This window comes from Nerophis ophidion, linkage group LG19 (genome assembly GCF_033978795.1).
Source record: "Nerophis ophidion isolate RoL-2023_Sa linkage group LG19, RoL_Noph_v1.0, whole genome shotgun sequence".
NCBI lineage: Eukaryota > Metazoa > Chordata > Actinopteri > Syngnathiformes > Syngnathidae > Nerophis > Nerophis ophidion.
In genome coordinates this window covers 44,815,829-44,834,627 of record NC_084629.1, presented here as the reverse complement: position 1 = coordinate 44,834,627, position 18,799 = coordinate 44,815,829, and the positions used below count along the sequence as shown (strand labels likewise).

The following is an 18,799-nucleotide window of genomic DNA, read 5'->3' as shown; positions in this document are numbered from 1 at the left end:
AATACGTATTTTCTATTGTTTTATTGACAACAAAACAGCAAAGTCCATTTGGTTGTCATTTGTTTTAATTATGAGACACAATTATGTCAAAATCATGATTTTTTTTTCATGCTTGAAATAAGACATTACTACTTTAAAAAAGTACTTTTATACTTGTGAGTGTTGATGACACAGTTTTGCATCAGTTGATATTCTAGTTTCAAGCATGTTTTACTCAATATAGGTCATCAAATCTCAGCAACAAGCTGTAATATCTTACTGAGATCATTTCGGACCAAAACCCTTAAAATAAATAAAATACTCTAATATAAAATCTGCTTAGTGAGAAGAATGATCTTATCAGACAGAAAATAAGCAAATATCACCCTTTTTTGAGATATTTAATCTTACCTAGGTTTCAGTGTTTGCAGTGAGGAAGTTGCTAATGTGGCTCTGGAGAGTAGAGATGCGCGGATAGGCAATTATATCATCCGCAACCGCATCACCAACGTCGCCGTCCACCCGAACCAACATTTTATCAGAACCGGAACCGCCACCCGCCCGTTGAAATACATCAGAGGTCGGCCACTATTACCACTAAAAGAGCTATTTAAACCCGTTTCACAGAGCAAAGAAGACAATGGGAGCCGCTAACGTCCTCGCAAATTTCCAATGGTGTACATCCTAATGACAAGAATAAGGGCGTGCTGTGAAGTCATTGCCTTTAACACCTTCAACAACATGTACAAACTGCTTGCCAGTCCAGCAACATGATGTGTGCAGCTTCCGCAGACACTCGTAAAAGATTGAAAGGCATACTTGTTGATACAGAGTACACTGATGGTTGTGATAGAAACAATTTTAACACTCTTACTAATATGCGCCACGCTGTGAAGCCACACCAAACAAGAATGACAAACACATTTCGGGAGAACATCCTCACAGTAACACAACATAAACGCAACACAACAAATACCCAGAATCCTTTGCATCCGTGACACATACTGTATTTTACAACCCCGCGCCCCAACCCCGCCCACCTTACCGATGCACGGGGGATGGGGGGAGTGGCGGGGTTTGCTGCTAGTGGGATGTATAAAATAGTCAGGTATTGTCATGGATGCAAAGGATTCTGGGTATTTGTTGTGTTGCGTTTATGTTGTGTTACTGGGAGGATGTTCTCCCGAAATGTGTTTGTCATTCTTGTTTGGTGTGGCTTCACAGCGTGGCGCATATTACTAAGAGTGTTAGAATTGTTTATATCACAACCATTAGTGTACTCTGTGTCACCCAGTATGCCTTGCAGTCGTGTGCTTGTGTCTGCGGAAGCCACACACAACATGTTACTGGACTGACAAGCAGATTGCACATGTTGTTGAAGGTGTCAAAGCCATTGGCTTCATAGAACGCACTAATACTTATTAACCGGGTGGCTGTCGGGAGTCATTCTAGAGCAGGGGTGCCCACACTTTTTCTGCAGGCGAGCTACTTTTCAATTGACCAACTCGAGGGGATCTACCTCATTTATATATATCATTTATATTTATTTATTCATGAAAGAGACATTTTTGTAAACAAGTTAAATGTTTTTAATGATAATACAAGCATGTGTAACACATATAGATGTCTTTCTTTCACAAAGACAAGAATATAAGTTGGTGTATTACCTGATTCTGATGACTTGCATTGATTGGAATCAGACAGTAATGATGATAACGCCCACATTTTCAAATGGAGGAGAAAAAAAGTTGTCCTTTCTGTACAATACCACATGAAAGTGGTTGGTTTTTGGCATCTCATTCATCCAGCTTCCATACACTTTACAAGAAAAACATTGGCGGCAAATTCCGTAGCTTGCTTGATTGACATTCACGGCACCCGAGGGTCTTGTGAGATGACGCTGGCTGCTGCCAGTTCATTATTATGAAAAAATGACAGAGAGGAAGGTGAGACACACTTTTTATTTCAACAGACTTTCGCGCCGTCCCTTCCGTCAAAACTCTAAAGGCCGACAGCACATTTCCTATCTTGACAATAAAAGCCCTGCTTCATGCTGCCTGCTGGCGTGCACAAGTGATGTGCACGCCAGCTTTCTGAGGGATCGCTTGTGCACGCCAGTTTTCCGAGACTCTGTATTTAGTTAGCGCAGGCAGCATGAAGCAGGGCTTTTATTGTGAAGATAGGAAATGTGCAGTCGGCCTTTAGAGTTTTGACGGAAGGTACGGCGCGAGAGTCTGTTGAAATAAAAAGTGTTTCTCGCCTTCCTCTCGGTCATATTTTCATAATAATGATCTTGCAGCAGCCAGCGTCATCTCACAAGACCCTCCGGTACCGTGAATGTCATTTAAGTGACGTCTTGGTTAAAGATTGATGATCACTAATTTTTAGGTCTATTTTTTTTAAAAGCCTGGCTGGAGATGGACTGACACACCCCCCGCGGTCGACTGGTAGCTCGCCATCGACGTAATGGGCACCCCTGCTCTAGAGAATGTTTGCGTCTCCTATTGTCTTCTTCGCTTTGTTACACGGGTCCTAAATGGCTATTTGAATGATAAAGGATACCGATCTCTGAATCATGTAAACCAAATATTTCCGAATGGCTCAACCGCCACCCGCCCGAATCTACTTAAAATCTATTTTTTCGTCATGTCACCCGCCCGACCCGCGGTTTATCCGCGGATGAGACCGCAAACCGCACATTTTTACTGGAGAGGGAAGTCTGGGGGTCTCTGCTGGAGCTGTTGTCCCCGTGACCTGATTCCGGATAAGCGGTTGAAGATGGATGGATGGAAGTTTATGGGCCTCGACTGTTGTATTAAGTTCCCTGAGAGGATGTTAACTGTGTCGCACTTTAAAAACTGATCAAGATCTGTTCTATAACTTCATTATGTGAATCTGTGCAGGATCACCTACAGAGGAGCATCGCAGACATGTTTGAGAGGTCTTTCAGTCAAGAGGACAGGATGGACGACGAAAACCTAATAGAAGAAGTCAACCTCTGCGATGATTTTGTAAAGTAGTATCATGGCTGACTGCATTACTCATTATATATTTTTACTCATTAGAGAAAATGTAAAATAAACTTGTCTAGTAGCTATTGGTGAACTCTCGTCAGGTTTATTTCATGATTTCATGGCTGAATGTGGAAGATAGGAAAAGTGTGGGGAATCATCGTGATGCTTCTTCATGGCCTCCATTTACTCCAGCTTGAAGACGGTGTGTATTTGATTCATGTTCTTCATGTGGGAAGGGAAAAGATCATGTCAATGACCAGCTTGGTGTTACTTCAACGGCCACAACATTAGGTACATTTGCAAATAATACGGGATAGCAGAACATCGAAATAATACAATCAGAACAATACTCTTGTTGAATGAATCGTTCATAGAGAGTCAATCAAAACTCAAAAGGCAGAACGTGTGGTAGAGCTCTTAGATGGCATTACACTGTGCAGGTGTACCTAATGGTGTGGCCAGTTAGTCTATATTGAGTGTTGTGAAAATTGCCACATTTCATGTTGTTTACCTTCTTGATGATGTTGATTGTTCTCAGGAGAGACATCATGTGAACCTGATGTCTTTTCATCTGCAGACAATTACGTGGAATTTCAACACATCAAAGCAATCTGAAAGCAGTCAAGTGACGGTTTTTACCTAAGCTGTCTTCATCTGTGAGCTCTGGCATGCAACCGAAGACTAATTTAATCTCCTCCTCGGCGTGATGCTGAGTAGATGAGCCGTGCACACAGTTGTGGAGGACATCGGAGGCCAAGCGAGCCCTCAGAGAGTTCGGGGATGTCACCCTAGCCTGGTCGGGATCTGTGGGGCCCATCATCGCTCTCCACTCTTCCACAGCATTCTCCTTTTCCAAGACCATCATCAGACAGGTACTCCTGTCACAAGACAGGAACTCATAATTTATACGTAACATTTAGTTTGCAAGTAAGGTGAAACAACACCAGCAGTTTATCTACAAACCCTGTTTCCATATGAGTTGGGAAATTCTGTTAGATGTAAATATAAACAGAATACAATGATTTGCAAATCCTTTTCAACCCATATTCAGTTGAATGCACTACAAAGACAACATATTTGATGTTCAAACTCATAAACTTTTTTGTTGTTGCAAATAATTAACTTAGAATTTCATGGCTGCAACACGTGCCAAAGTAGTTGGGAAAGGGCATGTTCACCACTGTGTTACATCACCTTTTCTTTTAACAACACTCAATAAACCTTTGGGAACTAAGGAAACACATTTTTGAAGCTTTTCAGGTGGAATTCTTTCCCATTCTTGATTTATTTACAGCTTAAGTTGTTTCGGCTGGCCTGGGAACACCTTGGGATCCCCCGGGAAGAGCTGGACGAAGTGGCTGGGTAGAGGGAAGTCTGGGCTTCCCTGCTTAGGCTGCTGCCCCCGCAATCCGACCTCGGATAAGCGGAAGAAGATGGATGGATGGGCCTAGTTTTCTGTATTATTGCAAATCTGTTCAAAATAGGCACATCATTTTTACTATACTTACTTTTTGGAGCAAGTTTTGAGCAAATCAATGACTTGCAATCCAGTAAATTAAAAAAAAAAAAGTTCCTGTATCACATTCCGATTACCAAATTGCATTTGTATCCAAATGTTAGGGTATTTTAAGCAAATTATAATTATGCAAGCAATTAATAACCGGTGATTAATCATGATTAATTATACAATACGACAGTGTTATTACCGTATTTCCTTGAATTGCCGCCGGGGCGCTAATTAATTTAAAACCTCTTCCCACTCCTGCGCTTACCAAAGGCATGCGGTAAAAGTAAGCATGCGCTAATCATTTTAAAACCTCTTCTCACTCCGGCACTTACCAAAGGCATGCGGTAAAATAAATGATAAATGGGTTGTACTTGTATAGCGCTTTTCTACCTTCAAGGTACTCAAAGCGCTTTGACACTACTTCCACATTTACCCATTCACACACACATTCACACACTGATGGAGGGAGCTGCCATGCAAGGCGCTGACCAGCAACCATCAGGAGCAAGGGTGAAGTGTCTTGCTCAGGACACAACGGACGTGACGAGGTTGGTTCTAGGTGGGATTTGAACCAGTGACCCTCGGGTTGCGCACGGCCACTCTCCCACTGCGCCACGCTGTCCCTAAAAGTAAGCATGCGCTAATTATTTTAAAACCTCTTCTCACTCCTGCGCTTCCCAAAGGCATGCGGTAAAAGTAAGCATGCGCTAATCATTTTAAAACCTCTTCTCACTCCGGCACTTACCAAAGGTATGCAGTAAAAATTTGAGTGTGATGTAAGCTTGAACCTTAAATCCTACTGAATAGCTCTTAATCTTTTTCCCTTTTTGCGATTTCAAATTACCGGTATTGAAATCAGCCTCCTCCGTTTAGACAATGATGACAGGGGAAGTGTCACTCGTAACGTCACGAGTTTGACCAGGCGGTAATACTAAGCATGCGCTAATTATATGCCCTGCGGCAATTCAAGGAAATACGGTAATCTGATTTTTTTTTTAAAGTAATCACTTGGCAGCCCTAATATAACCTGCTACCCAAGAATATACAACAATTATTCTCAAAAAAAGAGGAGAAATATAATCTGAGAGAAAAATGTAATTTAAAACATTCGTATGCACGTACAATACCTTCAGTATGTATGTGGAATGAAATTATGGAATGGATTAAGCAAAGCAATCAAACAATGCACTAATATAATCCACTTCATGAAACTCTTCAAACTTAAAGTGTTTACAAAGTACAAAGAAGAAGAACCATGATAAACATTCTGAATTGATTTCATCCATCCATCCGTTCATTTTCCAAATAATCTTACTCATCTCACCATATGAAACGTTACTTACTTCACCGAATAGTATATATTTATTTTTATTGTGATTACTCATGGAGTATTTTGTAATTAAATTGGGAACAGGAAGTGAACACAAGTTCAGCCTCCGCTTGGGATGGTTTCCTGCTGGCTCCGCTGTGAACGGGACTCTCGCGACTGTGTTGGATCCATTATGGATTGATCTCTCACAGTATCATGTTCTCATATGTTCTCATAGTCATCAGTATCATCAGTATCACAGTATCATGTTCTCATAGTCATCATTGTCACCGACGTCCCACTGGGTGTGAGTTTTCCTTGCCCGAGGATGTCGTAGTGGTTTGTGCAGCCCTTTGAGACACTAGTGATTTAGGGCTATATAAGTAAACATTGATTGATTGATTGATTGATTTTAGCAACTGTTTTGTAAAAGAAAAGTGGTAGGATTAAATAAGCCCTGCTTCTTCCTTTTCCTTTTCGAACATGTTGAAAAGAGAAACTGGAAATTGTGATGTACAGTTGTGATCAAAATTATTCAACCCACACACAATTTTGGTGTTTTAGCAAGTTGGACATTTATTCCGTATTTTGTTTATAGTCATATCAAATAAAGATGTGTCAAATAGACAAATGCAACTTAAATTGTAACACTGTATTTTACAAAATACCAAAAAAGGACATTTTTCTTAATATCTCATTGACAAAATGATTCAACCCCCTAGTTCCATGCATCTTTAGTACTTAGTAGAACCCCCTTTGGCAGTAATGACATCCTTCAAAGGTGATACACAAGCTTCTTGCAAGCATCTACAGGTATTTTAGCCCATTCCTCTTGGACAAAGGCCTCCAGTTCATTCATATTCTTGGGCTTGCGTGCTGCAACTGCCTTCTTCAAGTCCCACCACAGTTTTCTTATAAGATTTAGGTCTGGCCACTGTGAAGGCCACTCCAGAGTCTTCCAGCCCTTCTTCTGCAACCACTCTGATGTTGATTTGGAGGTATGCTTGGGATCCTTGTCCTGTTGGAAGGTCCAACGTCTCCCAAGCCTCAGCTTCGTCACTGACTTCATGACATTTGCAGCTAATATAGCCTGCTAGGAAATAGAATTCATAATGCCTTGAACGCGCTGGAGATTCCCGGTACCTGAGGCAGAGAAACAGCCCCAAAGCATGATTGACCCCCCCACCATGCCTAACAGTAGGAAAGGTGTTCTTCTCTTTGTAAGCTTCATTTTTTCTCCTCCAGACATAACGTTGATTCATAGGCCCAAGGAGTTCCAGTTTTGTCTCATCACTCCATAGAACAGTTTCCCAAAACTTTTAGAGTTCGTCCAGATGATTTTTGGCATACTGGAGTCAATTTTTCTTGTGCCTGGTAGTCAGAAGTGGGTTTGCGCCTGGGAGTTCTGGCATGGAGGCCTTCATCTCGTAGTGCGCGCCTTATTGTCTGGGACGAAACCTGCGTTCCCCCCTCTGCAATGTCCTCAGCTGTTACCCGGGGGTTTTTCACCACTGTACGTTTCAAATACCGGACAGCATCCTCTTTCTACCACGCCCAGGTAGTGTTTCCACTGTGCCTTTAGCTTTAAACTTGCGAATTATACTCCCAACTGTGTCTCTTGGAATGTGTAATGTCTTTGGTATTTTCTTATATCCATATCCTTTCTTATGAAGAGAAATTAGCTCCTCTCTTGACTTCTTTGACCACTCCCTGGACTTCACCATGTTGCAAAAAACACCATTGACCATCTACAAGAACCTGAGCGTCACAGTCTTTTTCAATCAGTTTAATTGTTGCTCGTTATGGTTCTAATCACATCTACAGGTGTTTTCAACACCTGATTGAAAAGACCTTAGTCAAATTCTGTTCTTAAGAGTTATGATCTTCAAGGGGTTGAATCATTTTGTCAATGAGATATTAAGAGAAATGACACTGTTTGGTATGTTACAAAATATAATGTTGTAATTGAAGTTGCATTTGTCTATTTGACACATCTTTATTTGATATGACTATAAACAAAATACGGAATAAATGTCCAACTTGCAAAACACCGAAATTGTGTGGGGGTTGAACACTTTTGATCACAACTGTATCATGTTGTATGCTTGCATGTTCGAAACAAACTCAAAGTCAATATGAATACATGAGAAGAGCAGGCAGCAGCTCTCACATTCTCAAACTTTTCTTACCATCCGGGAAGAAAGCAGTTTTGTAACGAATGAATGTGAGAACAAATGCAATGGACAAGTTGAAGATAATTCCACATCGTAAGTGTGTAGTTTAAAATAAGATTTTAAAAAAAGACAAGAGAGAAAGATTGACTTTCTGTCTTGCTGCCTGGAGTTGTTGCAGTAAACATTACACCATGACAACTTCTTTAGGGAATTGGGACAGATCTGCCACATGCCTCCCTTTATTGTGCTTTCTTTAAGGCGGTGAACTAACCCACTCATGAACTCCACCAGCTGGTTGAAAAAAGGCTGGTCTCTGTGCTTCTCGTAAAACACCTCCGCTGTCTCCCTGGACAGGAGCTTCTCCTCCAGGCGGCTCACGGAGAACCCTCTTTCACGGATCTCCTCCAAAATCTTTTCTGTAGGGAGCGATCACAGCAAATAATCGTATCCAACAAGCCATACTTGCCAACCCTCCCGGATTTTCCAGGAGGCTCCCGAAATTCAGCGCCTCTCCCGAAAACCTCCCAGGACAAATTTTCTCCCGAAATTCAGGCGGAGCTGGAGGCCACGCCCCCTCCAGCTCCCTGCGGACTTGAGTGAGGACAGCCTGTTTTCACGTCCGCTTTCCCACAATATAAACAGCGTGTCTGCCCAATGACGTTAAAACTGTAGAACAGGGGTGCCCACACTTTTTCTGCAGGCGAGCTACTTTTCAATTGACCAACTCGAGGGGATCTACCTCATTTATATATATCATTTATATTTATTTATTTATGAAAGAGACATTTTTGTAAACAAGTTAAATGTGTTTAACGATAATACAAGCATGTCTAACACATATAGATGTCTTTTTTTCACAAAGACAAGAATATAAGTTGGTGTATTACCTGATTCTGATGACTTGCATTGATTGGAATCAGACAGTAATGATGATAACACCCACATTTTCAAATGGAGGGGAAAAAAAGTTGTCCTTTCTGTACAATACCACATGAAAGTGGTTGGTTTTTGGCATCTAATTCATCCAGCTTCCATACACTTTACAAGAAAAACATTGGCGGCAAATTCCGTAGCTTGCTTGATTGACATTCACGGCACCCGAGGGTCTTGTGAGATGACGCTGGCTGCTGCCAGTTCATTATTATGAAAAAATGACAGAGAGGAAGGCGAGAAACACTTTTTATTTCAACAGACTTTCGCGCCGTCCCTTCCGTCAAAACTCTAAAGGCCGACTGCACATTTCCTATCTTCACAATAAAAGCCCTGCTTCATGCTGCCTGCGCTAACAAAATAAGAGTCTCGGAAAGCTGGCGTGCACAAGTGATGTGCACGCCAGCTTTCCGAGGGATCGCTTGTGCACGCCAGTTTTCCGAGACTCTGTATTTAGTTAGCGCAGGCAGCATGAAGCAGGGCTTTTATTGTGAAGATAGGAAATGTGCAGTCGGCCTTTAGAGTTTTGACGGAAGGTACGGCGCGAGAGTCTGTTGAAATAAAAAGTGTTTCTCGCCTTCCTCTCGGTCATATTTTCATAATAATGATCTTGCAGCAGCCAGCGTCATCTCACAAGACCCTCCGGTACCGTGAATGTCATTTAAGTGACGTCTTGGTGAAGATTGATGATCACTAATTTTTAGGTCTATTTTTTTTAAAAGCCTGGCTGGAGATCAACTGACACACCCCCCGCGCTCGACTGGTAGCTCGCGATTGACGTAATGGGCACCCCTGCTGTAGAATGATCGAGGGGCGAGTTCTTCGTTTCTTATGTGGGTTTATTGTTAGGCAGTTTCATTAACGTCCTCCCAGCGCGGTAACAACACACAACAACAGCAATCACGTTTTCGTCTACCGTAAAGCATTTTGTCTGCCGTATACAGCAATGTTGTGACACTCTTAAACAGGACAATACTGCCATCTACTGTACATGCACCACAACACCTCCAGGTAACTTAAACTCTTTACTAATATCCTCCTCCATTCAAATCCCATCTCCCCGGATTGTAAATAATAGGGCTGTGAATCTTTGGGTGTCCCACGATTTGATTCAATATCGATTCTTGGGGTCACGATTCGATTCTCGATTCAAAAACGATATTTTTCCGATTCAAAACGATTCTGTATTCATTCAATACATAGGATTTCAGCGGGATCTACCCCAGTCTGCTGACATGCAAGCAGAGTAGTAGATTTTTTTTTAATAGCTTATATAATTGTAAAGGACAATGTTTTATCAACAGATTGCAATAATGTAAATTTGTTTTAATGACTTATTATATCTTTGTGAAAACATTGGACACAGTGTGTTGTCAAGCTTATGAAATGCCATGCAAGTGTAAGCCACCGTGACACTTTTTTTTATTTTTAAGAATTTCTAATGATAATGTCAATGAGGGATTTTCAATCATTGCTATGCTGAAATTATAACTAATATTGATACTGTTGTTGATGATATTAATTTTTGTTTCACTACTTTTGGTTTGTTCTGTGTGGTGTTTGTGTCTCCTCTCAATTGCTCTGTTTATTGCAGTTCTGAGTGTTGCTGGGTCAGGTTTGGTTTTGGAATTGGATTGCATTGTTATGGTATTGCCGTTTAGTGGTTTGTTGGATTGATAAAAAAAAAGAAAAAAATATTTTTTAAAAATTAGAATCGATTCTGAATCGCACAACATAAACGATTCGATTCGTATTCGAATCGATTTTTTCCCACACCCCTAGTAAATAACCTAATGTAAATAATCAAATGTACTTCTAATGTATATACTTGTTCTTATCAGGCTTGGACTTGGATTTGGTTGACTCCTTCGACGCAGAGGGATTACAGGACGAGCCAGGCGAGAATTCAGGTACATAATGTTTTAATTATACTCAAACTACAAAAAGGCAAAACAAAAAGCACGCTCGATGGCGGATAATAATCTATGCTAAAACTTAGAACAAAAACAGCACAATGGCAATACAATCTACAAAACAACCAAAAGGTACTATCAAAAACATAATTACTAACAAAAACTTACTGTGACAAAAAACGGGAGGCATAAACAGCAAGGTGCGTGGCCGGGGATCAATGGCATGGAGCAATGAGCAGCAAAGGTCGTAGATTACATCCATCCATTTTCTACCGCTTATTCCCTTTTGAGGTTGCGGGGGGGCACTGGCGCCTTTCTCAGCTACAATCAGGCGGAAGTCGGGGTACAAGAAATCTTTAACATCAATATTTATGGAACATGTCCACAAAAAAATCTAGCTGTCAACACTGAGTATTGCATTGTTGCATTTCTCTTCACAGTTTATGGACTTACATTCATATTTTGTTGAGGTATTATTCAATAAATATATTTATAAAGGATTTTTGAATTGTTGCTATTTTAAAAATATTTTTGAAAAATCTCACGTACCTTCAAGCACCCCCATTTGAGAACCGCTGGTCTATAGCACTCACCATTTATACATTGAAAAATGTACAGTAAATACCTGTAAAACATGTATCAATATCGGCCTATCTTACTCATGGCTCATTGGTATTGTAATCAGCAGCATAAAACCCTGATTGGAACTTCCTTACTTAGTTGCAATAGTCAAGTCTTTGTGTAATAAAAGCGTGTATTGCTTTCTCAAACACAGCATTTACTATGTATTTTTTAACCCTACTCAAATGCTTTATTTAAAGTGTGGTGGCAAATCTAGAAAATGTGTGGAATCAAATTTAAATCTCATTTCAAAGTGGATTTTAACCTATTTAAAACATGTCATCAAAATTCTAAAATTAATCTTAATCAGGAAAAATTACTAATGATGTTCCATAAATAATTTTTTCAATTTTTTTCAAAAAGATTCGAAATAGCTAGTTTTTCCTCTTCATTTTTTTCGGTTGAATTTTGAATTTTAAAGAGTCGAAATTGAAGATAACCTCCATCCATCCATCCATTTTCTACCGCTTATTCCCTTTCGGGGTCACGGGGGGCGCTGGCGCCTATCTCAGCTACAATCGGGCGGAAGGCGGGGTACACCCTGGACAAGTTGCCACCTCATCGCAGGGCCAATACAGATAGACAGACAACATTCACACACTAGGGACCATTTAGTGTCGCCAATCAACCTATCCCCAGGTGCATGTCTTTGGAAGTGGGAGGAAGCCGGAGTACCCGGAGGGAACCCACGCAGTCACGGGGAGAACATGCAGAAAGATCCCGAGCCTGGATTTGAACCCAGGATTGCAGGACCTTCGTATTGTGAGGCAGACGCACTAACCCCTCTCCCACCGTGAACCCCCTCGTAGATCACAATGAAAGTTAATGTTCCCAGACTGATGGACAGAAAGAAAATAACTTAAGTAGTGGCTGCGATAATTAGGAACAGGTGCGGGACTAGGAGGGCAAGGTGAAAAATCAATGAGTTGTCATGGTAACAAAAACAAACCAGGAAGTGAAAAAACAGAACTAGAGTCCAGAATACAAAACATGATCAAACATAAAACCGGATTTACAGGCGTGACAGTTCTTATGCTATCTGAACTCACCATGTTCTCTGCTGGCTGTTTCAATGTCCATTTCTCTGTTGATGCAGTTGTTGTGAATTATGCGAATTATATTTATATAGCGCTTTTCTCTAGTGACTCAAAGCGCTTTACATAGTGAAACCCAATATCTAAGTTACATTTAAACCAGTGTGGGCGGCACTGGGAGCAGGTGGTTAAAGTGTCTTGCCCAAGGACACGATGACAGTGACTAGGATGGCGGAAGCGGGAATCGAACCTGCAACCCTCAAGTTGCTGGCACGGCCGCTCTACCAACCGAGCTATGCCGCCCCGGTTGATGACTGAAGTACTGATATCAACCAAAGCTCCTCATCCCACCCCCCGGATTGTAAATAATGTAAGTAATTCAATGATGATTAACTTGTGTGATGACTGTATTATGCTGATAGTATATATTTGTACCATGAATTGATTAATGTAGACCCCGACTTAAACAAGTTGAAAAACTTATTGGGGTGTTACCATTTAGTGTTCAATTGTACGGAATATGTACTGAACTGTGCAATCTAGTAATAAAAGTTTCAATCAATCAGTCATGCATATGTGACAATAACATCTACGGCTTTTAGAGACACAACAGCCTGTAATTCAATCAATCAATCAATGTTTATTTATATAGCCCCAAATCACAAATGTCTCAAAGGACTGTACAAATCATTACGACTACAACATCCTCGGAAGAACCCACAAAAGGGCAAGGAAAACTCACACCCAGTGGGCAGGGAGAATTCACATCCAGTGGGACGCCAGTGACAATGCTGACTATGAGAAACCTTGGAGAGGACCTCAGATGTGGGCAACCCCCCCCCTCTATACTCCTCCCCTCGTAACCACGCCCCCAACCACGCCCCCGAGCACGCCACCCACCTCCCGAAATCGTAGGTCTCAAGGTTGGCAAGTATGACACAAGCTATTTAGAAATATTTACAACCTTTGTGTTCCTCCATGGCGTCGGGTTTGATCACCGCCAGCGTTTGCTGTACAGGGAAGAAGAAGGAGAGTTCCCGGGAGGCCTCCTCAACACTTTGGCTACCATGCAGCTGGTTGATGAGATGCTCTCCCGCAGCAAACTGGGCCCTAAGACTAAGGATCACACAAAAAGATACAAAAAAAATGTCAACCCGGTAATTACACTTTTTTTTTTTAAAGAGTTTGCCACCATTTATGATTTAATAAGGGCATTTTTGGAACTATGACCTGGAATTGTGACTAAAATCAAATAGATTACAGATGCAGGGTACGGGCTTGGTAAGTGGTGAAAAGGTATGGGGTGCTCCTTATTGGTTGGTGAAAAGGTATGGGGTGCTCCTTATTGGTTGGTGAAAAGGTATGGGGTGCTCCTTATTGTTTGGTGAAAAGGTATGGGGTGCTCCTTATTGGTTGGTGAAAAGGTATGGGGTGCTCCTTATTGGTTGGTGAAAAGGTAACTGGAATGCAGAGGCAAACCATTTGAAGTAGACTGTACACAGAATATGTACACATTTGCAAATTATCAGTATGATTAACATTTTTCCAAATAACTTTCTTGTAAACCACTATAAAGCACTTTAAAATAATCCTTTGATGCAACGTTAAAATAGATTTCCATGAATTTACAAGAGCAATGTTTGTATGCTTGTAGTGTTTGTTCCACTTCTTTCTTCCGATTAAATTACATTTCAGTGACCTACACCAGTGGTCCCCAACCACCGGGCCGCGGCCCAATACCGAGCCGTGGCCCGATTGGTATCGGGCCGCAGAAGAATTTTTTTTATTAATTTTTATTATTATTTTTTTTTAATTAAATCAACATAAAAAACACAATATGCACTCACATTTAGTGCACCAACCACAAAAACCTCTATTTTTCATGACAAAAACTTCCCTTTTTCATGACAAAGGAAAAAAAAAAAGGGAGGGCCAGAGCTTCTCGACCTACATCAGTGTGTGACATATATAAGTTGCATTATTGGTGGAAATTTATTTGATAAAACCCAACACCAAGAATAGACATTTGAAAGGCAATTTAAAATAAATCAAGAATAGTGAACAACAGGCTGAATAAGTGTACGTTATATGAGGCATAAATAACCAACTGAAAAGGTGCCTGCTATGTTAACCTAACATATTATATATATCCCATATGTCCCGGCAAGAAATCTGCGTTCAAAGGACTCCGGCTTATTAGTGATTCCCAAAGCCCAAAAAAAGTCTGCGGGCTATAGAGCGTTTTCCGTTCGGGCTCCAGTACTCTGGAATGCCCTTCCGGTAACAGTTCGAGATGCCACCTCAGTAGAAGCATTTAAGTCTCACCTTAAAACTCATTTGTATACTCTAGCCTTTAAATAGACTCCCTTTTTAGACCAGTTGATCTGCCGTTTCTTTTCTTTTTCTTCTATGTCCCACTCTCCCTTGTGGAGGGGGTCCGGTCCGATCCGATCCGGTGGCCATGTACTGCTTGCCTGTGTATCTCCTGGGTACATCTCTGCGTTGCTGATCCGCCTCCGCTTGGGATGGTTTCCTGCTGGCTCCGCTATGAACGGGACTCTCGCTGCTGTGTTGGATCCGCTTTGGACTGGACTCTTGCGACTGTGTTGGATCCATTATGGATTGAACTTTCACAGTATCATGTTAGACCCGCTCGACATCCATTGCTTTCCTCCTCTCCAAGGTTCTCATAGTCATCATTGTCACCGACGTCCCACTGGGTGTGAGTTTTCCTTGCCCTTATGTGGGCCTACCGAGGATGTCGTAGTGGTTTGTGCAGCCCTTTGAGACACTAGTGATTTAGGGCTATATAAGTAAACATTGATTGATTGATTGATATTATGGTAAGAGTCATTCAAATAACTATAACATATAGAACATGCTATATGTTAACCAAACAATCTGTCACTCGAAATCGCTAAATCCCATGAAATCTTATACGTCTAGTCCCTAACTTAAATGAGCTAAATAATATTATTTAATATTTTACGGTAATGTGGTAATAATTTCACTCATAAGTCGCTCCTGATTATAAGTCGCAATCTTGGCCAAACTATGAAAAAAAACTGCGACTTATCGTCGGAAAAATACGTTACGTACTAGAGATGCGCGGTTTGCGGTCTCATCCGCGGATTTATCCGTGGGTCGGGCAGTTGACATGACGAAAAAAAAGATTTTAATTATTCGGGCGGGTAGCGGTTGGACCAACTGGAAATACTTCATATACATGGTTCTGGGATCAGTATTCTTTGCCATTCAAGGAGCCTCTCAAGACCCGTGTTATAAAGCGAAGAAGTCAATAGGAGACGCTATTATTCTCTTGAATGACTGCTGGCAGTCACCCAGATATTAAATATTAGTGCGTGCTATGAAGCCATTGGCTTTGTCGCCTTCTACAACATACATGATCTGCTTGTCAATAGTAGACAATAGGAGTTGCTATCATTCTCCAGAATGACTACTGGTAGCTATCTAGATAATAAGTATTAGGGCATGCCGGGGAGTCAATGGCTTTGTCGCCTACTACAACATGTACGATCTGCTTATCAGTCCAGCAACATGTTGTGTGTGGCTTCCTCAGCAACATGCACAAGACTGCAAGGCATACTGGGTGACACAGAGTACACTAATGGTTGTGATATAAACAATTTTAACACTCTTAGGAATATGCGCCACGCCGTGAAGCCACACCAATTAAGAACGGCAAACACATTTCGGGAGAACATCCTCACAGTAACACAACAAAAACGCAGAATCCTTTGTATTCATGACACTTCCTAACGTGCGTCAGTAAGGTGGGAACGCGGGGGTGTAAAATCAATCAATCAATCAATCGATGTTTATTTATATAGCCCTAAATCACAAATGTCTCAAAGGACTGTACAAACCATTACGACTACGACATCCTCGGAAGAACCCACATAAGGGCAAGGAAAACTCACACCCAGTGGGCAGGGAGAATATATTCAGGAAGTGTAACAGATACAAAGGATTCTGGGGTTTTGTTGTGTTATTGTAAGGACGTTCTCCCGAAATGTGTTTGTCAATCTTGTATTGGGGCGGCATAGCTCGGTTGGTAGAGTGGCCGTGCCAGCAACTTGAGGGTTGCAGGTTCGATTACCGCTTGTGCCATCCTAGTTACTGCTGTTGTGTCTTTGGGCAAGACGCTTTACCCACCTGCTCCCAGTGCCACCCACACTGGTTTACATGTAACTTAGATATTGGGTTTCACGATGTAAAGCGCTTTGAGTCACTTGAGAAAAGCGCTATATAAATATAATTCACTTCACTCACACTATTGTGTGGCTTCACAGCGTGGCGCATATTAGTAAGTGTTAAAGTTGTTTATGTCACAACCATCAGTGTACTCTGTGTCACCCAGTATGGCTTTCAATCTTGTATGTGTGATTGCGGAAGCTGCACACAACATGTTGCCGGACTAACAATCGGTTTGTACATGTTGTTGAAGGTGTTAAAGGCAATGTTTACTCAGCACGCCCATATTCTTGTCAACAGGATGAATGTTATTGGATAGTCGCGAGACAGTTAGCGGCTCCAATTGTCTTCATTACTCTGTGAAACAGGTTTAAATAACTCTGTGATTGGTAAAGGCGGCCGTCCACTGATTTATGTCTGGTGGCGGGCAGGTACGGTCCTGATGAAATGTTGGTTCGGGTGGACAACGGGTGGATGACGACTTTGGTGATGCGGATGCGGATGATATAATTGCCTATCCGCGCATCTCTAGTGTGTACAGTGTTACCATAAATACCGTTTGTCTTTGCCATTAGTTTATCATGTTTGCATAACTCAGGGGTAGGGAACCTATGGCTCTAGAGCCAGATGTGGCTCTTTTGATGACTACATATGGCTCTCAGATAATTCTATTTATATAGCGCTTTTCTGTAGTGACTCAGAGCACTTTACAAAGTGACACCCAATATCTAAGTTACATTTAAACCAGTGTGGGTGGCACTGGGGGCAGGTGTGTAAAGTGTCTTGCCCAAAGACACAACGGCAGTGACTAGGATGGCGGAGGCGGGAATCGAACCTGGAACCCTCAGCTTGCTAGCACGGCCATTCTACCAACCCAGCTATGCCGAGTAACCGTGTAATACTACTTCCATATCAGTAGGTGGCAGTTGGTAGCTAATTGCTTTGTAGATGTGGGAAACAGCGGGAGGCAGGGTGCAGGTAAAAAGGTGTTTAATGCTTAGGGAACCTATGGCTCTAGAGCCAGATGACTGCATCTGGCTCTCAGATAAATCTTAGCTTACATTGCTTAACACGATAAGTGATGAATAATTCCGCTGGTAATCACAGTTTCAAAAATAACGTTCAAATTATAAAACATTCTCATGCATTTTAATCCAACCATCCGTTTTCTACCGCACCTGTTCAAGATGTCGCATTAATGGTAAGAAGTATTATATGTATTATTGGTTAACTTTTATAATAACAATGTTGTTAAAAAGAATAAGAGACTTATTATACTCTACAAATGTTGGTCATACTTAAAAATGCACGAATTTAGTTGTATTCAGTGTTGAAAAATGTTATATTGCTCTTACGGAAATACTTTGTGAAATATTTGGCTTTCATGGCTCTCTCAGCCAAAAAGGTTCCCGACCCCTGGCATAAGTGGTGAAATCAATCAATCAATCAATCAATGTTTACTTATATAGCCCTAAATCACTAGTGTCTCAAAGGGCTGCACAAACCACCACGACATCCTCGGTAGGCCCACATAAGGGCAAGGAAAACTCACACCCAGTGGGACGTCGGTGACAATGATGACTATGAGAACCTTGGAGAGGAGGAAAGCAATGGATGTCGAGCGGGTCTAACATGATACTGTGAAAGTTCAATCCACAATGGATCCAACACAGTCGCGAGAGTCCAGTCCAAAGCGGATCCAACACAGCAGCGAGAGTCCCATTCACAGTGGAGCCAGCCGGAAACCATCCCAAGCGGAGGCGGATCAGCAGCGCAGAGATGTCCCCAGCCGATACACAGGCAAGCAGTACATGGCCACCGGATCGGACCGACCCCCTCCACAAGGGAGAAAAAGAAAAGTAACGGCAGATCAACTGGTCTAAAAAGGGAGTCTATTTAAAGGCTAGAGTATACAAATGAGTTTTAAGGTGAGACTTAAATGCTTCTACTGAGGTGGCATCTCGAACTTTTACCGGGAGGGCATTCCAGAGTACTGGAGCCCGAAATGAAAACGCTCTATAGCCCGCAGACTTTTTTTGGGGCTTTGGGAATCACTAATAAGCCGGAGTCTTTTGAACGCAGATTTCTTGCCGGGACATATGG

General features: G+C 41.7%; 2 protein-coding genes across 2 annotated transcripts in view; one reads left to right on the top strand and one right to left on the bottom strand.

The window, feature by feature from the left end:
• smarcal1 (SWI/SNF related, matrix associated, actin dependent regulator of chromatin, subfamily a-like 1) overlaps nt 1–3,085 on the top strand; it is a 42,054-nt gene extending 38,969 nt beyond the window's left edge. Inside the window, exon 17 of the mRNA XM_061880094.1 lies at nt 2,883–3,085. Coding sequence (XP_061736078.1) covers nt 2,883–2,999 — 117 coding nt within the window. The 3' untranslated portion in view covers nt 3,000–3,085. The remainder of the gene's footprint in view (nt 1–2,882) is intronic.
• The window catches only part of nme9 (NME/NM23 family member 9), a 41,099-nt gene continuing 25,380 nt past the window's right edge, over nt 3,081–18,799 (bottom strand). The window contains exons 13-17 of the mRNA XM_061878811.1: nt 13,446–13,597; nt 8,255–8,399; nt 3,633–3,871; nt 3,505–3,564; nt 3,081–3,215 (exon numbers count right to left, since the gene is read on the bottom strand). Coding sequence (XP_061734795.1) covers nt 3,148–3,215; nt 3,505–3,564; nt 3,633–3,871; nt 8,255–8,399; nt 13,446–13,597 — 664 coding nt within the window. The 3' untranslated portion in view covers nt 3,081–3,147. The remainder of the gene's footprint in view (nt 3,216–3,504; nt 3,565–3,632; nt 3,872–8,254; nt 8,400–13,445; nt 13,598–18,799) is intronic.